The sequence below is a fragment of the Scyliorhinus canicula genome, chromosome 5 (genome assembly GCF_902713615.1).
Source record: "Scyliorhinus canicula chromosome 5, sScyCan1.1, whole genome shotgun sequence".
NCBI classification, from domain to species: Eukaryota; Metazoa; Chordata; class Chondrichthyes; order Carcharhiniformes; family Scyliorhinidae; genus Scyliorhinus; species Scyliorhinus canicula.
The window spans coordinates 161,415,010-161,438,236 of NC_052150.1; the positions used below are offsets into that span (position 1 = coordinate 161,415,010).

Genomic DNA, 23,227 nt, shown 5'->3' on the forward strand with positions numbered 1-23,227 from the left:
AAAGAGCAGCTGTCTAAAATCCAAAACTCAAATCAAGAAGATTATGCCTTCGCTGAAACTGAAGACTGTGTTCCCAAGCGTGGATTGTGCATTGTAATTATCTGCTGGATTTAGTCGCCGAGTTATATAATTGTGGATGATGTTTGGGAACAAGGGGCGCTTCAGAGTTCAGAAAATGTAGGTAGTTGGGAACAAAGGAGTAACTTCATGTAATACTGTGTGTGTGTAGCCATCAGTGTAAAGTGTACTGTTGTAGTTTATTATAGTCCTTCTTGTTGTGTGCTTTTCTTTTAAGTTAAACATTATTTATTAATTCATCACTAAACAAGTGGACTATTCCTCCAGGTTTGCAGATCTTTTCTCACAGTATACCAAATTGAAAGAATCTAAGAATCGGTGCTGCAAGTTACACATCTTGGTTTTGGGAAACCCTTGCATATAACACCAGCGGGGTTCTTGACACTACTGAATCTTTCATCATCACCACAGGCAGTTCGTTCCAGTTTTTAACAATCTGTTGCTTAAAACAATTTATCTTCTACCATTTTGATTTTCTGCTCATTATCCTGAATCAAAGTCCTTTGCTTACCAATCCAGTCAATGGAAACTGTTTCTTCCAGCTACTCTATGAATTCTCCTAATGACCTCTGCACCTAGGAGACCTACTCCAGCCTTTCTAGTCTCCCCACATAACAGAGGTCCCATTCCAAATATCACTCGGGTAAATCTCCTCTTGCACTCTCTTCAAGGCCTTGACATCCTCCTGACACATGGTGCCCAATATTGGACACAATGTTCGAGTTGAAACCCAACCACTCGATTTTTTAAGGTTTAGTATAATTCCTTGTTTTTCGGCTCGCGTTTTAAAGCCAAGGAACACATATGCTTAAAAACAGATGTAAACGGCTACCTTCAAAGATTGGATGAGACGCTGGTAAGGGTTATCAAATGATTGAGCATCAATGGCAAATGAATGAAGTTTATGAATGGATTAGCCATTATATAATTAACTGGTGGAAATAATTAAAGGAATTCAATGGTCTACTCTTGGTCTTGTGGTAGAGAGAACTTCATTCCTCCCTCAACTATCATCACAAACAAATTAACTATTCATCCTCTTGTACGTGTTCGTAGGTTCTTACTGTGCACAAGCTGTTGGTTTGCCAATACAAGTCAATGTCGTTCATGCTAGTTGATATTGTAAAGGATTTTCGGTCCTCAGATGCTTCTGATAAATGTAAATAAATTTTATATGCATACAAGGCTTTTTTTTATATTTTAGAATTTGAGTCAAATGTTATGTATATCAAAGTACATTATCATTGAAGTTCAAAGTAACAAATTTACATATATGACAATAAAAGCACAAATATATGGTGAAACTTACAAAAACAATACAAAAGGTTTTTTAAAAATTGATTATGTTGAGGTAATGGTGGTGGCTATGGAATCTCCATGTATTTTCATATGCATAATTCATCTATTAAGTGGGTGGCACAGTGCTCCCTCACAGTGCCGGGGAACCGGGTTCAATTCCAGCCTCGGGTGACTGTGGAGTTTGCACATTCACCCCACGCCTGCATGGGTTTCCTCTGGGTATTCCGGTTTCTTCCCATAGTCCAAAGATGTGTAGGTAGGTGGATTGGCCAATCTAAATTGCCCCTTCGTGTCCAAAGATGTGGAGGTTAGGTTAAGGGGCTAGTGGGAAACAGTGGGGGAGTATGATTTAACAGACACAAGAGGGTAAGCTTCTACCTCCTGCCCCAACCAAAGAATACATCAGATAAAAACGGGAAGGCTACTGTGATGGGTAAAGATGCTTATAGAACTGGATTTTCAAGCTAAGGTTCAGAAAGCGTTGGAGATAATGGGATTTTACTGGAATCTAGTGGTTGTCACAGCATCAATAGATTAATTTCCTGCATCTTGCACTGCAGATACTATTCGTAAAGAACTCAACCATTCCATATGGTACCAAGTTCCACATTCGAATCATGGATAATACATTCTATTTACTATCTATAATTTCAAAGTGACTCTAATGATGAGGAATTGATAGCATACACATCTGTTATGTCAAGAGGAAGACATAATAAAAAGCAATCTGGGCTATGTAGTTTACATCACTTCCTAGCTGTGGCATTATTTCTAACAACATCCAACCATTGTATTTAGTGCGCAATCTTATCCTAATTAAATTTATCTGTAATAGTTAAATTTTTCAGATTTGAAATAATTAGGACAAAACCAGTTACTAATATCTAACTAATGTAACTAATATTTCTTTTGAAGCGTAAAATATATGTACATCAATCATTGAAAGTAGGAGGACAGGTTGAGAGAGCAGTTAATAAAGCATTTAGGGCCTTATCAGTATGAGCACAGAGTACAGAAGCAAGAAGACTAGGCTAAACCTGCACAAAGCATTTGTTTGGCTTCAACTAGAGCCACGTGTATACTTCTGGGCATCACAATTTTAGAAGAATGTGGGAGGCATTAGACAGGGTGCAGTAAAGATTCATGAAAATGGTTCCAGAGATGAAGGACTTTGGTTGCATAGAAAGGTTGGCACGGTTAGGATGGTTCTCTTGGGAAAAGTGAAGGTTGAGAGAGGATTTGATAGAGGTATCCAAAATCATGACGTGTCAGGAAAGAGTAGATAGAAACTGTAGACAGATCAAGAGCCAGTGGGCACAGATTTAAGTTAATGGGCAAAGGGAGCAACAGGAAAAACATATTCTTGCAACGAGTGGTTTGGTTCTGGAATGTACAATTCGAGCATGCAGTGGAGGCAGCCTCAAATACGCCTTTCAAAATGGAACTGGATAATGTGGAACGGAAAATTTGCAGGACTATGGGAAAAGGCAGGGGAATGGCACAAGGTGAAATGCTCCTTCAGAAATCCAGCACAAACAGGTTTCGTGGTGTAACCATTGAACTCAATGAACAGATTTTACATAAAATGTTATGGATCACCAAATAATAAAGCAACTTAATATTAACATACCGTATTTTTTGCGAATTTCATCATATTGTGCTTTTTTTCCCGCCCTTCTGAAAAACAAAAACAAAAAAAAGGATTAGATTTTCAGATAGTTAAAAAGCCAAAATTAAAATTCTATATTTTGCCTATTAGCTCGCAAGCATCTACAAAGAGGAACAAAATCTTGTGGCTGAAATTTGATGATAGTAAAATTGTATGAAGATATTGCAACTTAAAAAACTGGAGCAAGTTTATTGGCAGTAGAAATTTAGGTGTCTAATTTAACGAAAGGGAGAAATTCCAGCAAGTCCAAAAAAAAGCATGAGGACCACCATTTTAGCCAAATTCTTCTGGCCATCTCCTTTTCTCACCCAACAAGATTTTGTTCAGTTCAACACATATTTTAAAATGATAGGACAAAATGAATTCACGAGATAATAGTATTGGATCTAACTTAAAGGAACAATGCATAAAATGATGGGAACAAAAATAACGAGTAGAGGTTGAAACAAACAAAATGGTGCTGATTGTGCTGTGAGTGGTAAAGCAACACAGTCCAACTGCCCACAGACTCTTCTTAGGCTTGACAATGCAGTGGCTATGAGCAAGTCAAGCAGCAGAGAGGTTCTTCAACCAGAAAATGAAAAATGAAATGAAAATCGCTATGGTCACGAGTAGGCTTCAATGAAGTTACTGTGAAAAGCCCCTAGTTGCCACATTCAGATGTTTGTTCAGGGAGGCTGGTACGGGAAGAGTTCTCAGACTGTAGAGCAGGAAATTAAAAAACTATAAATCACTCTTCAATCATTACACAGGAAGAGAAATAAAAGATTGGGACCTATATGGGACATTAATGAAAAGGCATAAAAAAAACAAAGATTTAAAACGTTTATTTTTTAAAATCTGCAGTATAACGTGAAGAAGTGTGCGATTATACATTTGGGTCCTAAGAACAGACAAGCAGAATATTTCTCAAAAAGGGATTAAACTTGTAAGCGTCAATGTTCAGAGAGACTTGGCTTGCTTGTGCAAGGAACTCAAAGTTAGCATGTAGGTACAGCAAATAATTGGGAAAGTAAACAGTACGTACATTGGCCTTCATTGCACGGTGATTTCTTGCTACAATTGTACAAAGCTTTGACGATATCACACCTGGAGTACTGTATGCAGTTTTGGTGCCCATATTTAAGGAAAGATATGCTTACATTAGAGGCAGCACTGGGACGGTTCATTAGATTGGCCCCTAGGACGACAGGGTTGTCCTATGATGCGAGGCTGTGCAAATTGGGACTACTCTCGTTCAGAAGAATGAGTGATGATCCTCTTGAAACATACAATATTCTGAAGAGACTTGATTGAGCAGGCACAGAGGTCGTTTCCACTGGTTGTGGAATCTAGAACGTGGAGGATGGTGCACAGCACAGTCCGGGATAAAGGATCAATCATTTAGGACTGAGATGGGAGGTTTCTTCTTTGAATCTTTGTAATTCTCTACCTCAGGTGGTTATGGATGCTCCACTATATTTAAGATTGAATAGACAGACGTTTTGGATTCTCAGGGAATCAAGGGATATGGGGAGCAGGCAGGAAAGTGGAGCTGAAGCCAAAGATCAGCCCTAATCATGCTGAATGACGGAGAAGGCTCAATGGGCCAGAGTATCTACTTCTGCTCCAATCACTTGTGTTCTTGTGCAATAACAATTTTCTGCTGAGGAAATTACACTGCACACTTATTTTCTTTCAAGGTCATAGAGGTCGTTGAGTTGTGATTATGATTCATTGAACCATCTAAAAACCTACCTATTCTTAATTGCACAATCCCTAACTTTTTTAATTCTTAGGATAAGACAAGTGGGTAAGTAGTACAAGTTCACACCATTATGGTGATACATACGCAGATTCCATCAGTGAAAACAGCAATGCCCGTTTCACTGGATTGGGTTTATTGTCATGTGTACTAAGGTACAGTGAAGAATATTGTTCTGCGTACAGCCGAGACAGATCGTTCCATACATGAAAAACATAGGACATACGATAGCTACACAACGTAAATACACAGACATAGGGTGAAACATGCGGAGTGTAGTAGTACTAGTGGAGAAGAGGCTTGGAGAGATCAGTTCAGTTCATAAGAGGGTCATTCAGGAGTCTGGTAACAGCGGGGAAGAAGCTGTTTTTGAATCTTTTTTTAAAATATAAATTAGAGTACCTAATTATTTTTTTTTCCAATTAAGGGACAATTTAGAGTGGCCAATCCACCTAACATGCATATCTTTGGGTTGTGGGGGTGAAACCCAGACAGACACGGGGAGAATGTACAAACTCCACACAGACAGTGACCCAGGTTCGGGATGCGAACCCAGGTCCTCAGCGCCGTAGTCCCAGTGCTAACCACTGTGCCACGTGCCGCCCCGTTTATGAATCTGTTGGTACGCGTTCTCAGATGGTTGTATCTCCTGTCTGATGGAACAGGTTGGAAGAGAGAATGACCCAGGTGGGAGGGGTCTTTGATTATGCTGCCCGCTTTCCCAAAACAGCAGAGGTGTAGACAGAATCAATGAATGGGAGGCGGGTTCATGTGATGGACTAGGCTGTGTTCACGACTCTGTCGTTTCTTATGGTTTTGGGCTGAGCAGTTGCTAGACCAGGCTGTGATGGAGCCAGATAGGACACTTTCTATGGTGCATCTGTAAAAATTGGTAAGAGTCAATGTGGACACGCCAAATTTCCTTAGCTTCCTGAGGAAGTAAAGACGCTGTTGTGCTTTACTGGTCATAGCGTCGACTTGGTGCACCAGGACAGATGTTTGGTGATGTGCAACCTAGGGAATTGGAAGCCGACACCCATCTCCACCTCGACACCATTGATACAGACAGGGGTGAGTACGATACTTCGCTTCCTGAAGTCAATGACCCGGTCCTTGGTTTTGCTGAAGTTGAAGGAGAGATTGCTGTCAAAGATAAAAACAAATTACTGCGGATGCTGGAATCTGAAACAAACACAGAAAATATTGGACAATCTCAGCAGGTCTGCCGGCATCAGTGGAGAGAAAAGGGAGCCAATGTTTCGAGTCTGGGTGATTCTTTGATCAGCTTTGACAAAGAGTCATCCAGACTCGAAACGTTAGCTCCCTTTTCTCTCCACAAATGCTGTCAGAGAATGTTGCCATTGCACCATGTCAATAGGTTCGCTATCTCCCTCCTGTACTCTGACTCATTGTTGTTCGGGATCTGACCCACTGCGATCGTGTCATCAGCAAACTTATAGATGGAGTTGGAGTCAAATATTGCCACAGTCGTGTGCATAGGGAGCATAGTAGGGGGCTAAGTACACAGCGTTGCGGGGCCTCAGTATTGAGAACAATCGTGGAGGAGATGTTGTTGTTTATCCTTACTGTTTGTGGTCTATGGGTCAGGGAGTCGAGGATCTAGTTGCAGAGGGAGGAGCCAAGTCCTATGTTTTGGAGTTTTGATATGAGCTTGGCTGGGATTATGCTGTTGAAAGTGGAGCTGTAGTCAATGAATAGGAGTCTGACGTAGGAGTCCTTGTTGTCGAGATGCTCCAGGGATGAGTGCAAGGCCAGGGAGGTGACATCTCCTGTGGACCGGTTGTGGCAGTATGTGAAGTGTAGTGGATCAAGGCATTCTGGGAGGATGGAATTGATGTGACTCATGACCAACCTCTCAAAGCACTTCATAATGATACATGTCAAAGCCACTGGACAGTAGTCGTTGAGGCACGTTGCCTGGTTCTTCTTTGGCATCAGTATGATCGTGGTCTTCTTGAAGTAGGTGGAAATCTCAGAATGTAGTAGGAGAGGTTGGAGATGTCTGCCAACACACCAGCCAGTTGGTCCGCACAGGATCGAAGCGCACGACCAGGGACTCCATCAGGACCTGTTGCTTTCTGTGGGTTCGCTTTCAAGAAGGTTGATCTGACTTTGGAGACTGAGACGGTAGGTATGGGTGTGTCCAAAACTGCTGGGGCAGTTGACAACAGTGTGACAGCGAATACCACACTCAAGTATGCATGTACAGATGCCAGACGTTGCCATCAGCTTTACCGTGTGGTAATGTTGAATGCTGACAGCCTTGCCATCATCAGTCTTGCAAAATCCAAGTCATTTCCTTCTGTTGCATGAAAACATTTTGGAATTGCATCATCCATTTTTAACACACATAACAATGCGCTCTGTAATTTTATTTTTGCCACATATCATATTATGCATTTCTGTTGCTCAGCATGCATTTATTTGTATTCTTGTACAATGCACTGGTGTGAATAAGTACCTTGACTGTGCAAATTACATACAATACTCTGAGGGCTTGACAGGTTAGATGCTAAGAGACTATTTTGCTTGGCTGCAGAATTTAGAGCTCAGGATCATAGACTCAGGATAGATGGTAGGTTATTTTGAACTAAGGAAAAATTTCTTCACTTAGTGAGTCATGAATCTTTGAAATTCTCTCCCCAAGAGGGCTGTGACTGTTCAGTCGTTGGATATGTTCAAGGCCAAGAGTGATAAGATTTTTGGACACTAAGAGATGTTGGGATGTGGCAGAAAAGTGGAGTTGAGGTCAAAGATCAATAATAATCTGAACGAATGGCGGAGCAGACTCGAGGGGTTATATGACCTATTCCTGCTATCTTCCATCACATCTGCTTTCTGTTGTACAAAACAGTTCCAAATACCAAAGAGGTAAATGTAAGTAGTAACAAAAATGAACCAAAAGGGCTAGTAAACAAATGATTCTCATCCCCATGCCCACCTATAATTTGTCGAGCTATATTGTAGGGTTATAAAAGCAAACTTTGAGTTTCAAAACAACAAATCACTTCAATTGTACATGCTCATCAGCAAAAAAGATGTGTAGGTTATATTAAGGTGTTATTGGGGTAGGGCAGGGGATTGAGCTTGGGTGTAGTATTCTTTCAGAGAGTCACTGCAGACTCGATGGGCCAAATGACCTCCTTCTGCACAGTAGGGATTCTAGGATTCTATGAAGAATTTTCCTCACCCATTTAATTTTATCTTCAATTTATGACCGAGTCTGTTTAGTATCACTTTTATCTCTTCTGAAACTAATTTACAGCACAATGAAAAATTAAGGATGACATTTAAAAATAATCCCAACTGCTGCTAGCAATTATGGAAATAATTCAGTATGGAAATGATCTCCTTGCTAAAAAATTATAATGCCAAAATGAGTGTCAATTTAAAGTCAACTAGTCCGATATATGTAGGAATGAAATAATTATCATTTGATTTATTACATTATAGATGGAAGCCAAATATATTATGGAAGTGATCTAAAAATTAAGCATGAATAATAAACATTCTATGCTTAGAGGTGAAAGTCTCATTTCAGATTTTAGAAGGAAAGATGTAAATTGCAGGAGACGAGGAAAAAATTATCCTCGTACAACTTCAAATGTCCTTAAATCCTTACTTTTAGTCTTATGGAGGTAGTGAACGTTTGAGTTGTTTGAGTAAAAATTAGCAACCTTCGCTCATCCTTTTTCTAGTCACTGTGGTAGTAACATTACAAATGCAAACTCTTGCTTCTTTTTTATTCTCTTCTCTGCTTCCCCTTCGAAGAGGCCAATTAAATGTATTCTTATTTTTGTGCAGTTGGTTATTTTTAATACAGTAATCTAAACTATTAATAATCTATATAGTAGAGCATCCATTGAATTCAGAATCTTGTGAAAAAATCTATCTACTTCCATGAGAGTGTTTTTTCGTAGGTCCATTGTTGATATTCATTTGGTACATATACAAAACCACAAGAATTGTTAAGAAATAGCCTTTTCAAATAGGCTAAGGATGGGAACTTAAATTTGGAGGGATCAATATAAAAAGGATAATTGATTCTTACCATCTCTAAATAAACACAGAAAAAGAAAAAAATACCTCAAAGCCCATACTGGCTTGTGGTATGTTGAAAGTAATTTTAAATAGTAAATTGAATAGTAATTAAATTGCATCTATTTACAATTGGATTATAATAAAAGCACTACTCAAAATTACTCCAGCTATGATGTACTAGAATATATGATAAATATATTGGATCAGTAGTTCAAAGTACAGTCATGACTAATGCAGTATAGTACAAAAACACTTCAGTGTGCAGAGAAACATATGCTGCTATCTAGCTTTTTCATTGCTATAGACCCAACATCTTGGGTCATTAAGTTAATGTATCTTTGTGCACACATATTATTGGATATTCCATACAAAGCTACCTGAAGGAAAATTCTACTGATTAGTACATAGAGAATGCCTGACTGTCTAATGCTAACATCAGATTTTAGTTATTTATGACATCTGGTATATACTGTATAGACCAGGGGTGGGCAAACTTTTCCGTGCAAGGGCCACATTCAGAAATTCACAATTTTAAAGGGCCGAATAGTATATTAAGTAAAATAATTAATATTTTAAATAGCCAAAATAAAAGGTCTTTAAAGAAAAAAAAGCACATTGATTTGAAAAACAAACTCAGTAAGTAACAGAACAATGTCAATGAGAATGATGCATCTGACTGCAGTCATTTACCAGTTTGTTGAAATCAGGTGTCAAGTTGCTTGTGCTGACCCTTAACACTGACAGAAGCACAGCCTAGCCGAGTCAACGATAAAATGCGCGTAGTGGGGTGGATGAGTGGGGCTGCCTTATTGGTCGGTTTAGTTGGGTGTGCGACCAATAGGAGTCCAGGTTACAAACAATAATAAGGCTTATTGTTTGTAACCTGGACTCCTATTGGTCGCACACCCAACTAAACCGATCAATGAGACAGCCCCACTCATCCATCCCAGTACGCGCGTTTTTATGCTGCCCGCCAATGAGGTGCCCGGAATCATAACCGGCATTTTTGAAAAGCCGCCAGGGAAAAGCCGCTGAAGTAAATGCGCTTATTCAATAAGCGCATTTACTTCAGCGGCTTTTCCCCGGCGGCTTTTCAAAAATGCCGGTTATGATTCCGGGCACCTCATTGGCGGGCCGCATAAAAACCTTTGACGGGCCGCATGCGGCCCGCGGGCCGTAGTTTGCCCACCCCTGGTATAGACTATCATATTGTTTGGATATAATTAGCATTCTATGTATTGATTAAAAAAGTTTGAAATCTCACCTTTTCAGTTTTACCCGCACGCTGATTAGTTTTAATTAAATAAAGTAAAATAGAATTGATTAAACTATTTAAGAGCTCCGGGTTGAAGTCTCATTTGATGATCAAGCCAAACAGCTACTAATTTGTAAATCCTGACAACATATGCCAACAACAGCGGCTAAGAGCTGGAGGGATTTCTGGTTACCCACGTGATGGAAAGAAATTGGAGCTTCTATCATCACCATCCATCATTCCAAACTACATCCGTGTAAACATGTGCGAAGCGCATGTTGTTGAAGCAACTCTGACTCCTGGGTTGGTCTCCATTCTGACTGGGGTGCATTTGCCACTTGCCTCTCTTCCATACCTGGGGTGGAGGTTGTGGCATGCCGGGTTGGATCTACCTTCAGGCAGAGAACTGAAGAACCTATTTAAAAATCTTTAAAGAAATTGCACAAAATGTGCCTCCATCCTTTTATTCAAATCTTGCATGAGTAACCTTTGCCTTATTTTCAGTATTTCATTTTTTGCTTACATTGAGCTTTCAGAAATCTCTCTGGGGTTACATGCATTAATATCAGGAATGGCCATTGGCCCCCTCAAGAGTGCTTCGCCATTCAATAAGATCATGGCTGATCTAATTCTGGCCTCAACTCCACATTCCTGTCTACCCCGTTGACTCATTTGCAGATCAATAATCTGTCTAACTCTTGAATACATTCAATCACACAGCTTCTATAGCTGAGGGAGAGAACTCCAAAGATCAACAAACTCTGAGAAAAGAAATTCCTCATCTCAATGTTAAATGGGAAATCATATTAAAATCACCCATGAGCATCGCAGTGTTTTTCTTGAATTCTGATCTGTCCTGCAATATGGCTACTGTTGGGGATGGCAAGCCGGGGGGCGGGGTCGATAAACTGCCCCCACCAGTCACTTCCGTCCCTTGCTATTTCTTAGTTCCACCCAAACAGATGGTGCATCTTCATGTTCTGAGCCAAAATAATTTCTTTGATGCTATAGCACACCAATCAACTTGCTGAATTCAAATTAAGAAATGAATTGCAAATACAGAAGAAACATGTGAGAAGTGGCAGATGTTTGATTCAAAACACAAAAATCTTAAAAGGGCCAAGTATACCCAAATGACAGAAGCGGAACAAGTTGCCAGTGAGTGAGAAGGAGAGAGTAATGAATAGCTTGTTGAGGCCACATTCAAAGGTTAAATTACAGGTGTTAAACATCCTGGTATAATTGCAATGTGCATATTATTTCTTCAGTTTCCTCTTGATCTTGTTGGTTATATGGGATCTGAATATTTGCACATGAATAAGCTGCACTCTTTACACATGCCACTAGAATGCCTATTCCACACTTTGTCGATCTATAGCTTCACTCTGCCCTCATACATCCAACTGTTGTCATAGACATGCTTAAATCCCCTGCAGGCACATTGACTTTCATCATGGTTTTACGCTCAAAAATTGCCATAGACTGTAAATTCTTTCCATCGATCATGCAGACTATTATCATCCCAAACCTGGTCTTCTCATGACTTGCAGTCCTCACTAGAACAGTTTCAAACTTAACACTCCACAGGTCAGTTGCTAGAAATATCAAGATCGAAGGACGTTCAACCATGTTTCCAACATGGCATAATGGGTAGAAGGTTTTTGCAACTGTCTGATGAGTCGCTGAACCTGGTCATTTTGGCAGAGATCTTTTGGTAGTCTCTGAGCAATCTTGATCTTCTGCCGCACCACGAGATATTTTCAATCCATAAAGCGGCTATATTAACTAGCTGTTGCTCTGAAATTTTGCTGGACTTAAGATTTGCTTGGCCCACCTAAGTGCATATTTACGCATTTCAATTTTGGTGGCGATGAAACCAAATAATTCCGATAATTTTCAAGAACCCATTCCATCAAATGTTTCTCAAGGTCAGGCCAGTGGTTAATTCTTGTTCTCAAGTCACATTTGGTCTCGGGCATCTTCACTTGGGCAGATTTCTCCTTCCATTCTTGCACAGGTCTTCACGAACACAGAATTTCTTCACTGCAGTGCATTTATTTGATGAATTAGCAAACGTCCCAACTTTTTGCATGTATCATAAGTTAATTGTACATTTAGCCATCTGTTTTAACACTAATTTTCAAACTGACGCTAATTTTCAAATCCTCTCTGATCACAGGAGGTGCCAGAGGACTGGTGGACAACTAATATGCTACCATTATTTAAGAAGGGAAGTAGGAAAAAAAAACAGGTAATTAATTACAGGCCATTGAGTCCAACATCAGTAGTAGGTAGATTATTGGGAAAAAATTCTGAGGGACAGAATTAATCACCACTTGGAGAGGCAAGGAATAATCAAGGATAAACAGCATGGTTGGCTGTGTCAGTGGGAGATAGTGTCTGTCAAATTTGTATTTTTTTGAGGAGGCGACTAGGTTTGTCGATGGCGGCAGTGAAGTTGATGTAGTTTCAGTAAGGCTTTTTGAGAAGTCTTGCAAGGGAGTCTGATCAAAAGCCAATAGCATCTCGGGCAATTTGGCAAATTTGATCCAAAATTGGCTTTGTGGCAAGACGCAGGTGATGGTCTAAGTTTGTTTATGTGATTGGAAGCCTGTGTCCAGTGGTGTACTGTAGGGATCGGTGCTGGGTCCCTTGCTGTTTGTAGTGTACATTAATGATCTGGGCGTAAATGTGAGGGATATGATCACTAACTTCTCAGATGACATGAAAATTGGTTATGTGGTAAATTGAGAGGAGGAAAGCCTTAGATCACAGGATGATATAAATGGGCTAGTCAGATGGAATTAACAGTGACAAATGGAATTTAACCCAGTAAAGTGGAAGGTGAAGCATTTTCGGAAGACTAACAAGGCAAGAAAATACACAATTAACGGTAGGACGCTCGGAAGCACAAAGGACCAGAAGGACCTCGAGGTGCATATCCAAAGAACCCAGAAGGTAGCAGGACAGGTAGATACGGCAGTTAAGACGGCATATGGGATGCTGGCCTTTATTAGTCAAGGCATAGAATACAAAAGCAGGGACGTTATGATGGAGAGCTCTCGCGCGGCCACAGCTGGAGAACTGTGTACAGTTCTGGCCGTCACACTAAAGAAAGGATGTGAATGCACTAGGAAGGGTGTAAAGGAGGTTCACCAGGTTGTTGCCTTGGCTGGAGCATGTCAGTTATGAACAGAGGCTATTTAGGCTGGGGAAGTTTTCCTTAGAGCAGAGAAGGCCGAGGTGGTATCTGATTGAGGTGGACAAAATTATAAGGGACATAGATATGGTAGATAGGAAGAATCCTTTCCCCTTAGTAGAGAGGTCAATAACCAGGGAGCATAAATTTAGGAAAAGGGGCAGGAGATTTAGAGAGCATTTGAGGGAATACCTTTTCACCCAGAGGGTGGTAGAAATCAGGAACTCTCTGCCTGAAAGGTGGTAGAGATGGGAACCCTCACAACATTTAAGTAGTACTTAGATGAGCACTTGAAATTCCATAGCATACAAGGCCAAGTGTTGGAAAATGTAATGAGGATAGGTGCTTGATGGCCAGCGCAGACTTTAAAAAAAAAAAATTTGTTCATGGGATGTGGGCGTCGCTGGCTGGCCAGTATTTATTGCCCATGCCTAATTGCCTTGAGGCAGATAAAAGTCAACCACATTGCTGTGGGTTTGAAGTCACATGTCGGCCAGACCAAGTAAGGATGGCAGATTTCCTTCCCTAAATGCCTTCAGTGAACCAGATGGGTTTTTACATCAATCAGTAATGGTTACATGGTCATTATTAGACTTTGAATTCTGGATTTTTATTGAATTCAAATTTCACCATCTGCAGTGGCAGAATTCGAACAAGGGTCCGCAGAGCATTATCCTGGTTTCTAGTCCAGTGACGATACCACTATGCCACCGGCTCCCTAGTGGACCAAAGGGCCTCTTTCTGTACCGTAAAACTGTGACTTGCCAGAAACCTGTCAAGCCCATTCCTGAGTTTTCAGCTTATTTCTGAAGCTATGGTTTAGCTTTTGTTAATCTTCTATAATGGGATGTATATTTATTAATAAAAACACTTAAACTTGAATTCCATTATTATGATGCTATCCAGGCAAATTCAACTGTAAACATCCAAAAAGCCATAAGTCGTAGGAGAAATTGGCATTCGGCCCATCGTGTCTGCTCTGACATTCAATAAGATGACTGATCTGATATAATGCTCAACTCCACTTTCCCTCCTTATCGCCATTAACCTCGATTCCCTTACTGATTAAAAATTTATCTCAGCCTTGAACATACCTAACGACCCAGTCTCTACAGCGCTCTGGGAGGGTAGATTCACTGCCCTCAGAAGAAATTCCTCATCTTCCCTGTCTTAAATGGGCAACATCTTACTCTGAGTGTGCCCTCTGGCCTTGGGCCTAATTTTCTAATTAAATTTACATTAGATTACCTATTTACTTACATTTAAAAAAAAAATAACTTAGCTTTCCTAGAAAGGACAGACATCAATGATGAGGTTCAACACCGCTGTCAGCATGCGAATACAGCCTTTGGTCACCTGAGGAAGAGACAGTTTGAAGACCAGGAACTCTGACTTGGCACCAAGCTCAGTCTACAGAGTGGCCGTGAAACCCGTCCCCCTGTATGGCTTGAAGACGTGAACTATGTGCAGCAGGCACCTCAAAACCATGGGAAAGTACCACCAGTGCTGACTTCCCAAGATCCTACAAATCCATAGGCAGGGAAGTGCACCATGTCCTTGTTCTCACTCAGGCCAACATATCCAGCATCAAAATACTTACCACTCTCTATCAGTTCCGCTTGATACAAGACTCCAGAAACAAGCACTCTACGATGAGCTTCAACATGGCAAGTGAGCCTCAGGGGGACAAAGGAAACGTTTCGAGGATACCCTTAAAGCCATCCTTCAAGTGCAACATCCCCACTAACACCTAAGAATCCCTGGCCCAAGATCACCCAAAGTGGAGGAATAGCATCCAGGAAGGAGCTGAACACCTCGAGTTTCATCGCTGGGAGCAAGCGGAATCTAAGCGTCGACAGCGAAAGGAGTGCGTGACAACCTGGGCACCTCATCCACCTGTTCCTCCAAACACTGTCTGCCCCACCTGTGACAGAGACTGCAGGTCACACATTGGACTCCAGTTACCGGAGAACTAATTTTTAGTTTGGAAGCAAGCCATCTTCCACTCAGAAGTACTGTCTAAAAAGAACAGCTACGTGGACACTGTAAAGTTTATTGATACAGGCACGGAAGTGCTGCAACCATTCACGGTCATTGACCACATATCCATTTGTCTCAACTCATCAAGCCTCTGGGAACAGACTGGCAGAAGTTGGCCAATGGTAATCCATTTCCACAGTAATCAACTCACACAAAAGTAGTTGTGTGCGCACCTCACCAACACCCCACACCGCATTCTTTCTGAAATGCACAACTTTTGTTTTGTTTTTTAAATTTAGAGTACCCAATTCATTTTTCCAATTAAGGGGCAATTTAGCGTGGCCAATCCACCTAACTTGCACATCTTTGGGTTGTGGGGGCGAAATCCACGCAAACACTGGGAGAACGTGCAAATTCCACATGGACAGTGACCCAGAGCCGGGATCGAACCCGGGACCTTGGCGCCATGAGACTGCAGTGCTACCACCGCGCCACCCGTGCGGCCAGAAATGCACTCCTTTTGTATTCATCCACATTGTAGAATATTGCAAGAGTGACAAAAAGAAAAAAATGGGACCATTATGTAACCTCTTGCAACATACAAGCTCTACTTTATAGCAATAGCTCCTAACCCCAGTGCAGAACTGCTCTGGTTGGTGGGGATCTATCGCAATGCAATATTGCCATTGCTGTTTTAAGTGAAACTCTACTAGTAGAGGAGACATAGGTAAAATTTAGGTACATAAATAAGCAAACCAACGAGTCAGGTGAGAGGCAGGTGTAAAGATTTGCTATCACGTCTGATATCGCGAAACATAATTGATCACCTTATGACTCGATAACTACCTTTTGAGATCAAGTAGGTGACAATCATCATTGCATATGCCCAACAATGACCAATTGTGAGGATTTCAGAGACAAATTCTATGAGGATCTGGGCAGAGCAATTGCAAATAATCCACAAGAGGACAAACTTACTGTGGTGGGGGGATTTCAATGTAAGAGTAGGAGCCGATTATCAGACTGAGAATGGTGTCCTGGCAAAGCAAGTTGTGGGGAAATGAAAAAGCAGTGGCATGCTTCTCTTCCATCCTTGCACCTGCTGGAATATTCCATCTTTAGACAGAAAGCAGAGTACAAAAATACTTGGATGTGCTAAATCTGATATCAGATTGACTTTGTCATCACCTGGCCAGCAACATATACGATGTTACAATCACTAGGACTGCTCTACAGACACAGGATGCTATACTCCAAAATGAAATGTACTATTTCATCATAAAGAAACCCAACTAGAAAGCTAATTATGCAGAAAGAAGCATCTGCTCTGAGCAATTCAGGGTCAGACTTGAGGAACAGCTGTCCTCCAAAGAAAACCCAAGTGGTGGTGCTGAAGTGGTATGGTTAATCTTCCAATTAACAGCCTTGGAAGCTGCCAATCATGTCCTGGGAAAGCAGAAAAGAAAACAGAGATTTTCTTAACGAAAACGATTATTAAATTAAGTGACTGCTACAGTGGAAAAATTCAGATACTACAGTATGGCTGGGAAACAAAGACACATATACTAAAAAATCACTCCAGGAGAGTGCCACAAAAGCTGTATTAGATGCATGGTGGGCCAAACAATCCGGAATCCTTCAAATCTACTTTGGTCACCAATCGATATCCCCAAGGCCTTCTTCAACTCATTAGAAAAACTGATCATTGTGTGTGTGTGGGTGGGGTCACCCTTGCATCCACAAAAAAGTGCTATAGAGCAAGAACTATGGGAGGGGGGGGGGGGGGGCTAGCCCTCCCAAACCTGCAATATTACCGCTGGGCTGCAACTGCAGAACGGTAAAGGGATTATAAACGAGCCTGAAGCCGAGTGGGTGTGAATGGAGGAGGGCTCCTGCACAGAGACCTCTCTCCAGGAGTTGGCTCTCATCCCCACCGAACAAACACTCAATGACCCACTGGTGGAACCAATTACGACAGCACTTCAGATTAACCGAATGTCTGTTAAAGCCCCCATCATCAACAACCACAGCTTTGCACCAGCCATAATGTTCACCACCTTCAAAAGGTGGAGATAGGATAGGGGACGTTGACAGTTAGGGACTTCTTACACAGACAACACTTCAGGAATCAATAGATGTTCCAGCTGACAGGGGTGGAAACGAGCTAAGTTACAAGCAGGTCAAAAACGTCTTATGTAGGGAAACAAAAACGTACCCACGACCACTACACCACCGCTGTTAGGGGACTTACTGGACGCGGCCATCTTAAGGAGGAGAAACTGTGTCGCCTACATGGGCAATAATAGGAAGGGCAGGTACACCACTGGATGAGACAGGGGAAAAGTGGGAGGAAGACCTAGGGATTAAAATAGGATGAGGGAAGAACTGCACAGGGTCAACTCCACCTCCACATGTGCAAGGCTAAGCCTACTTCAGTTGAAAGAGAAACACAGAGCCCACTCAGCCAGAACCCGAATGAGCAGGTTCTTCCCAGAGGTGGAGGACAAATGTGAACGGTGCTATGGAGGCCCACATGTTCTGGTCTTGCCCCAGACTAGTCGGGTACTGGACAGTCTTCGTCGAAGCTATGTCCAAGGTGGTGGGGATGAGGGTGGAGCCTTGCCCGAGAGTGGCAGTCTTTGGGGTATCAGAACAGCCAGATCTCTTCATGGGGAGGAGGGCCTATGCCCTTGTCTTTGCCTCCCTAATCACCCACAGGAGAAACCTGCTCAGCTGGCAATCAGCAGCACCACCCAAGCTGCAGACTGGCTGTCCGGCCTATCAGAATTTCTCCAGATGGAAAAAATTTAATTTGCCAACCGGGGGTCAGAAGGATTCCACAAAATATGGGAGCCATTCACTCAGTTGTTCCAAGCTTGTTTGCAGCCAACAGCCTATAAGCCAGAGGGAGGGAGAAGCCATGGTACAACAACAAATACAAACAAAAGGGGAGGGGGGAATAAAGAGGCGTGTAGCCAACCATGCCTAGCAAATAACATAATACATGGTGTCACACTAACCAACAGGAAGAGGATACAAGAACTGACGAGGGAAGAGGGCATGCCAGATAACTAGAAAGGGAGGGGGTCAGGATGAAAAGCGGGGTCAGGATGAAATGGAAGAGTGGGAGGCAGGGAACTCAGCTAGAAATAAACACCTACTGGATAACATAAAACAAGCTGCAACCGTTGTAAATGACAAAAGACAACTGATGTAAATAATGGAAGGCGACTGATGTATATACATTTTTGTTTTCATAGAATTTCATAGAACTTACAGTGCAGAAGGAGGCCATTCAGCCCATCGAGCCTGCAGCGGCTCTTGGAAAGAGCACTCTACCCAAGGTCAACAACTCCACCCTATCCCCATAACCCAGTAACCCCACCCAACACTAAGGGCAATTTTTGGACACTAAGGGCAATTTATCATGGCCAATCAACCTAACCTGCACATCTTTGGACTGTGGGAGGAAACCGGAGCACCCGGAGGAAACCCACGCACACACGGGGAGGATGTGCAGACTCCGCACAGAGAGTGACCCAAGCCGGAATCGAACCTGGGACCCTGGAGCTGTGAAGCGATTGTGCTATCCACAATGCTACCATGCTGCCCAATGTATTCAATGTATGTTCAATGTATTTTCTTTTAAACTTTTTTTTTTATAAATTTAGATTACCCAATTATTTTTTCCAATTAAGGGGCAATTTAGCGTGGCCAATCCACCTACTCTGCACATCTTTTGGGTTGTGGGGGCGAAACCCACGCAGACACGGGGAGAATGTGCAAACTCCACACGGACAGTGACCCAGAGCCGGGATCGAACCTGGGACCTCAGCGCCGTGAGGCGGTTGTGCTAACCACTAGGCCACCGTGCTGCCCTGTTCAATGTATTTTCAATGTATGTTCACATTTATCTTTCTTCTGTACCTGAATAAAAACATTTTTTTCAAAATGTCTATGTTGATCAGCACGATACGAGGAATATTTGTAAAGGCCCTGAAGACAATGTATGGTTCCCCCCCTCTAGAAGATACTCACCTGATCAATGCTGACGAGGTATCTCTCCTGACAGACAGGACAGTTATCAAAGAGCACTGGGCTGAGCACGTTAGGAGTGTGTTTATGATGCCATTCATCAGAAATGGAGCAGCTATAAACAAGCTTCCAGTCTGGTCCTATGTGTGAAAACCTGCACAGCAAACGGTCTGTCGAGGAGGGTGACAAAACCATCAGCTCCAGGCTTAGATGGGAGCCCAGGAGAAATTTAAAAATCTGGGGAACCCCAGCTAGCTATCAAACTGAAAAGGGGGTCGGGGGCATACTTCTAATGTTTGGCTCTTGCAAATAGTATTCAGTTTGTACAGATTAGTTTCTTTTGTATCGTATAAAATGAAAACCTCCAATAAAAACATTTTTTTTTAAAAAAACTCCCACAATTATATCACAGAATGTGGGATCAACAAACCATTCCCAAGTTCAAAGGTGCTATAATTGCTCACATGCACAACGGAAAAAGATAAACATGTGTACCACAACAAAATCTGACAATTTGTCCTTGTCCACAATGTGGAAAGCCATAGGTCTGCATTTGGGCTGCACAGCCACAATAGAATACACACTTTATGCACACCAAAAATATCCTTCAATGATAATGAAGGGAAACCAACAATGAACTTTCCTATAATGCTCAACAGCTAAGAAGAAAATTAGCAACGCTTGAAAATTAGCAAGATGATTAATTTGGATTAATTGATGAGGAAGGGTGTCCACAGCATTGTCTCCGAAATTATGTATCCATATGATTCTTTAAGTTGCTTGCTCATTCACCATATGAAGAATTAGCATACAGAATACTTTGACATGTTTAAGTTTACAGTCCTTGGGCATGAGGATAATTTCTGAAGACAAAAAAATTCTACTCATTCTAATAAAGTACTAATCAGGGAGTTCCTAGGTCCATGAGCCTCTTTGGAGAATCTGCCTGGTATATTACGAGAAAAATGTATCTTGACAATCCACTTAACTAACCTCTATTTACTGATTGCTTGACCAGATTTCTGACACGAGACAGTAACATCATTTACCTATAACTGCAAGAGCAAAAGCAGAATGCTGCAATTGGAAAGTTATCAATCAGAAAAATTCAACTGAGTTGTAGAGTCATTAAACAGCTCCACTAACTGTTTTTCTCTCCACAGGTGCCACATCACAGTGTTTTCTCGCGTTTTCTATTTTTATTTCTAGTCCTGCGTTTCGCGTTATTTAATTAGAACACTAATATTTTGAAATCAGTGGGATGATGTTGCTTTTCCAAGAGACAGGGTGGATAATGGATGATAGAACAATATGAAACTTTAGCAATATTAATTCTGACAGAAACTGAACTTACATACTAATTATAACATCATACACACCATCATAGTCTTACAATTGGCCTACCCAAATGTCAAACTAAAATGTACAAGAATTTAAAATGGTTTAAAAAGGACAATCCTTAATCAAGTTTACACCAGTACCTCTCTCCTACATGAGTTTTCACTCCTTCCACAAACTGAATGATGGATTAATAATCCTACGTTCAAAAGGGTCTGATATCAATTAATGTAAAATCTTAAAACACACAAAGTGAGAACCTGGTTAGACTTCTATAGAAATTTGGAGATATTTCTTTTTTTTTTTTTAAAAAGGTTCCGGCTATAAATTTGGGTCTCCTTGAATTCAGTGACTTCACCCTTTCTGAACACTAGCCTATATATCTTACTTTTGTGAATCAGCAAACACAGCAATGTATAGTGTAACCCTGAAGTGTAATAATATCCTGTCTGAGGCCTAGAGACAATTAGTGGCCCTGATCTATAATTATGCATTCTCATACCTCCAGAGATGCCAAAGAGTATTGGCGGCATCTAGATATAACGGGCCTTGCCTCTATGATGGAGCAGCGGTCTCCTTCATCCCAGATTTCTCAGCAGTGATACAACAAAGGTGCAAGGGTTTTGATGAAGTTAGAAAACTGCGAAGGCTGACAGAGTGCAATATGCCCTGCTATATCCTGCTACACTGGAGCGTGATATTCAACAACTCTGTTTGGTGTTTGTTTTTTACTTGCAGTCTGCGGGTGGTGCTGCTGATCGCCCGCCAAGCGGGATTCTCCAGCAGGTGATTAGGGAAGCAAAGGCAAGAACCTCAGCCCTCTTCCCCATATGAAGTACTGGCTTGTCCGATACCCCAAAGACTGCCATTCTCGGGCACATCTCCACCCTAAACCCCACAACCTTGGACATTGCCTTGAAGAATGCTGCCCAGAACCCATGTTTGGGGCATGCCCAGAACATGTGGGCGTGGTTGGCCCGGTCTCCCTGGCAGCGTTCACATTTGTATCCAGCCTCCAAGAACCATTTGCTCCAGCCTTTCGTGTCTCGCAGGCCGTTAACCAGCGGCTCAACTGCCAGGGCGAACAGAAGTGCGGACAGCGGGCATCACTGCCCAACGCCCCTGTGCAGCTGGACGTATTCGGAGCTGGTAGTGTTGGTCCAAATGTTTGCCTTGGGGACATTGTACAGTAGTTTCATCCAGGCAGTGAACCCTGTCCCTAGCCCAAACTGCTCTAGTACCACAATGAGATACTCACACTCGACTCTGCCAAAGGCCTTTTGTGTCGAGGCCTGTTTGGCCCCGTGTCAAAATTAAATCCTACTGGTCTGGTGTACTTAAAGAGCCTGAGAAAATATTAAATGCAGCCTCAGAATTTGATTCATTGCTCTTAATTCTGGGGCTCCCGGATGGTAAGATAATTGTTACGAATGGAAAACGGCTGTACAATATCCTAACATTTGCAGGACGGAGTAATATCCCCTGCTACTGGGTCAGAATTGGCACAAAGTTATCATGGAATGTATCCCAATGGAATTTCTTCTTCAAAAAATGTTTCCCATTAAGGGGAAAGTTTAGCATGGCCAACCTACCTACCCTGCACATCGTTGGGTTGTGATGGTGAGACCCACGCAGACAAGGGGAGAATGTGCAAACTCCACACGGACAGTGCCCTGGGGCCAGGATTGAAACCAGGCCCTCGACGCAGTGAGGCAGCAGTGCTATCCACGGCGCCACTGGGCCCAATGGAATTCCTAACCTCAAAAATAATCTTTATTAGTGTCATAAGTAGATTTGCATTAACACTGCAATGAAATTACTGTGAAATTCCCCGAGTCGCCACACTCCGGCGCCTGTTCGGGTACACAGAGGGAGAATTCAGAATGTCCAATTCACCGAACAGCACGTCTTTCGGGACTTGTGGGAGGAAACGGGAGCACCGGAGGAAACCCACACAGACACGGGGAGAACATGCAGACTCCGCACAGACAGTGACCCAAGCCGGGAATCGAACCCGGGTCCCTGGTGCTGTGGAGCAACAGTGCTAACCACTGTGCTACCATGTTGCCCCCATGCCTGTATAGTCCGATCCAATCAGATGCATTCTGAAAGGTATGGGGCCCTCATCTCAAATATCTTGTTTCTCTGATTTCATAGAAATTCATAAAATTTACAGTGCAGAAGGAGGCCATTTGGCCTATCGAGTCTGCACCAGCTCTTGGAAAGAGCACTCTACCCAAGCCCACACCTCCACCCTATCCCCACAACCCAGCAACCCCACCCAACACAAAGGGCAATTTAGCATGGCCAATCCACCTAACCAGCACATCTTTGTACTGTGGGAGGAAATCGGAGCATCCGGAGGAAACCTACGTACACATGGAGAGAATGTGCAGACTCCACACAGACAGTGGCCCAAGCCGGGAATCGAACTGGGACCCCGGAGCTGTGAAGCAATTGTGCTAACCACCAGGCTCGGGGACCGTGCTGCTCAAAAGCGCTGTGTAGGGCTCATCCGGGATTTGAACCTGGGACCTCTCGCATTTCATAGTAGCAGAAGACCCCTAA

General features: G+C 42.3%; 1 protein-coding gene across 1 annotated transcript in view; it reads right to left on the reverse strand.

The window, feature by feature from the left end:
* Positions 1-23,227, reverse strand: part of LOC119966378 (pituitary tumor-transforming gene 1 protein-interacting protein) — a 103,616-nt gene that overhangs the window by 46,597 nt on the left and 33,792 nt on the right. The window contains exon 6 of the mRNA XM_038797931.1: positions 3,008-3,054. Coding sequence (XP_038653859.1) covers positions 3,008-3,054 — 47 coding nt within the window. The remainder of the gene's footprint in view (positions 1-3,007; positions 3,055-23,227) is intronic.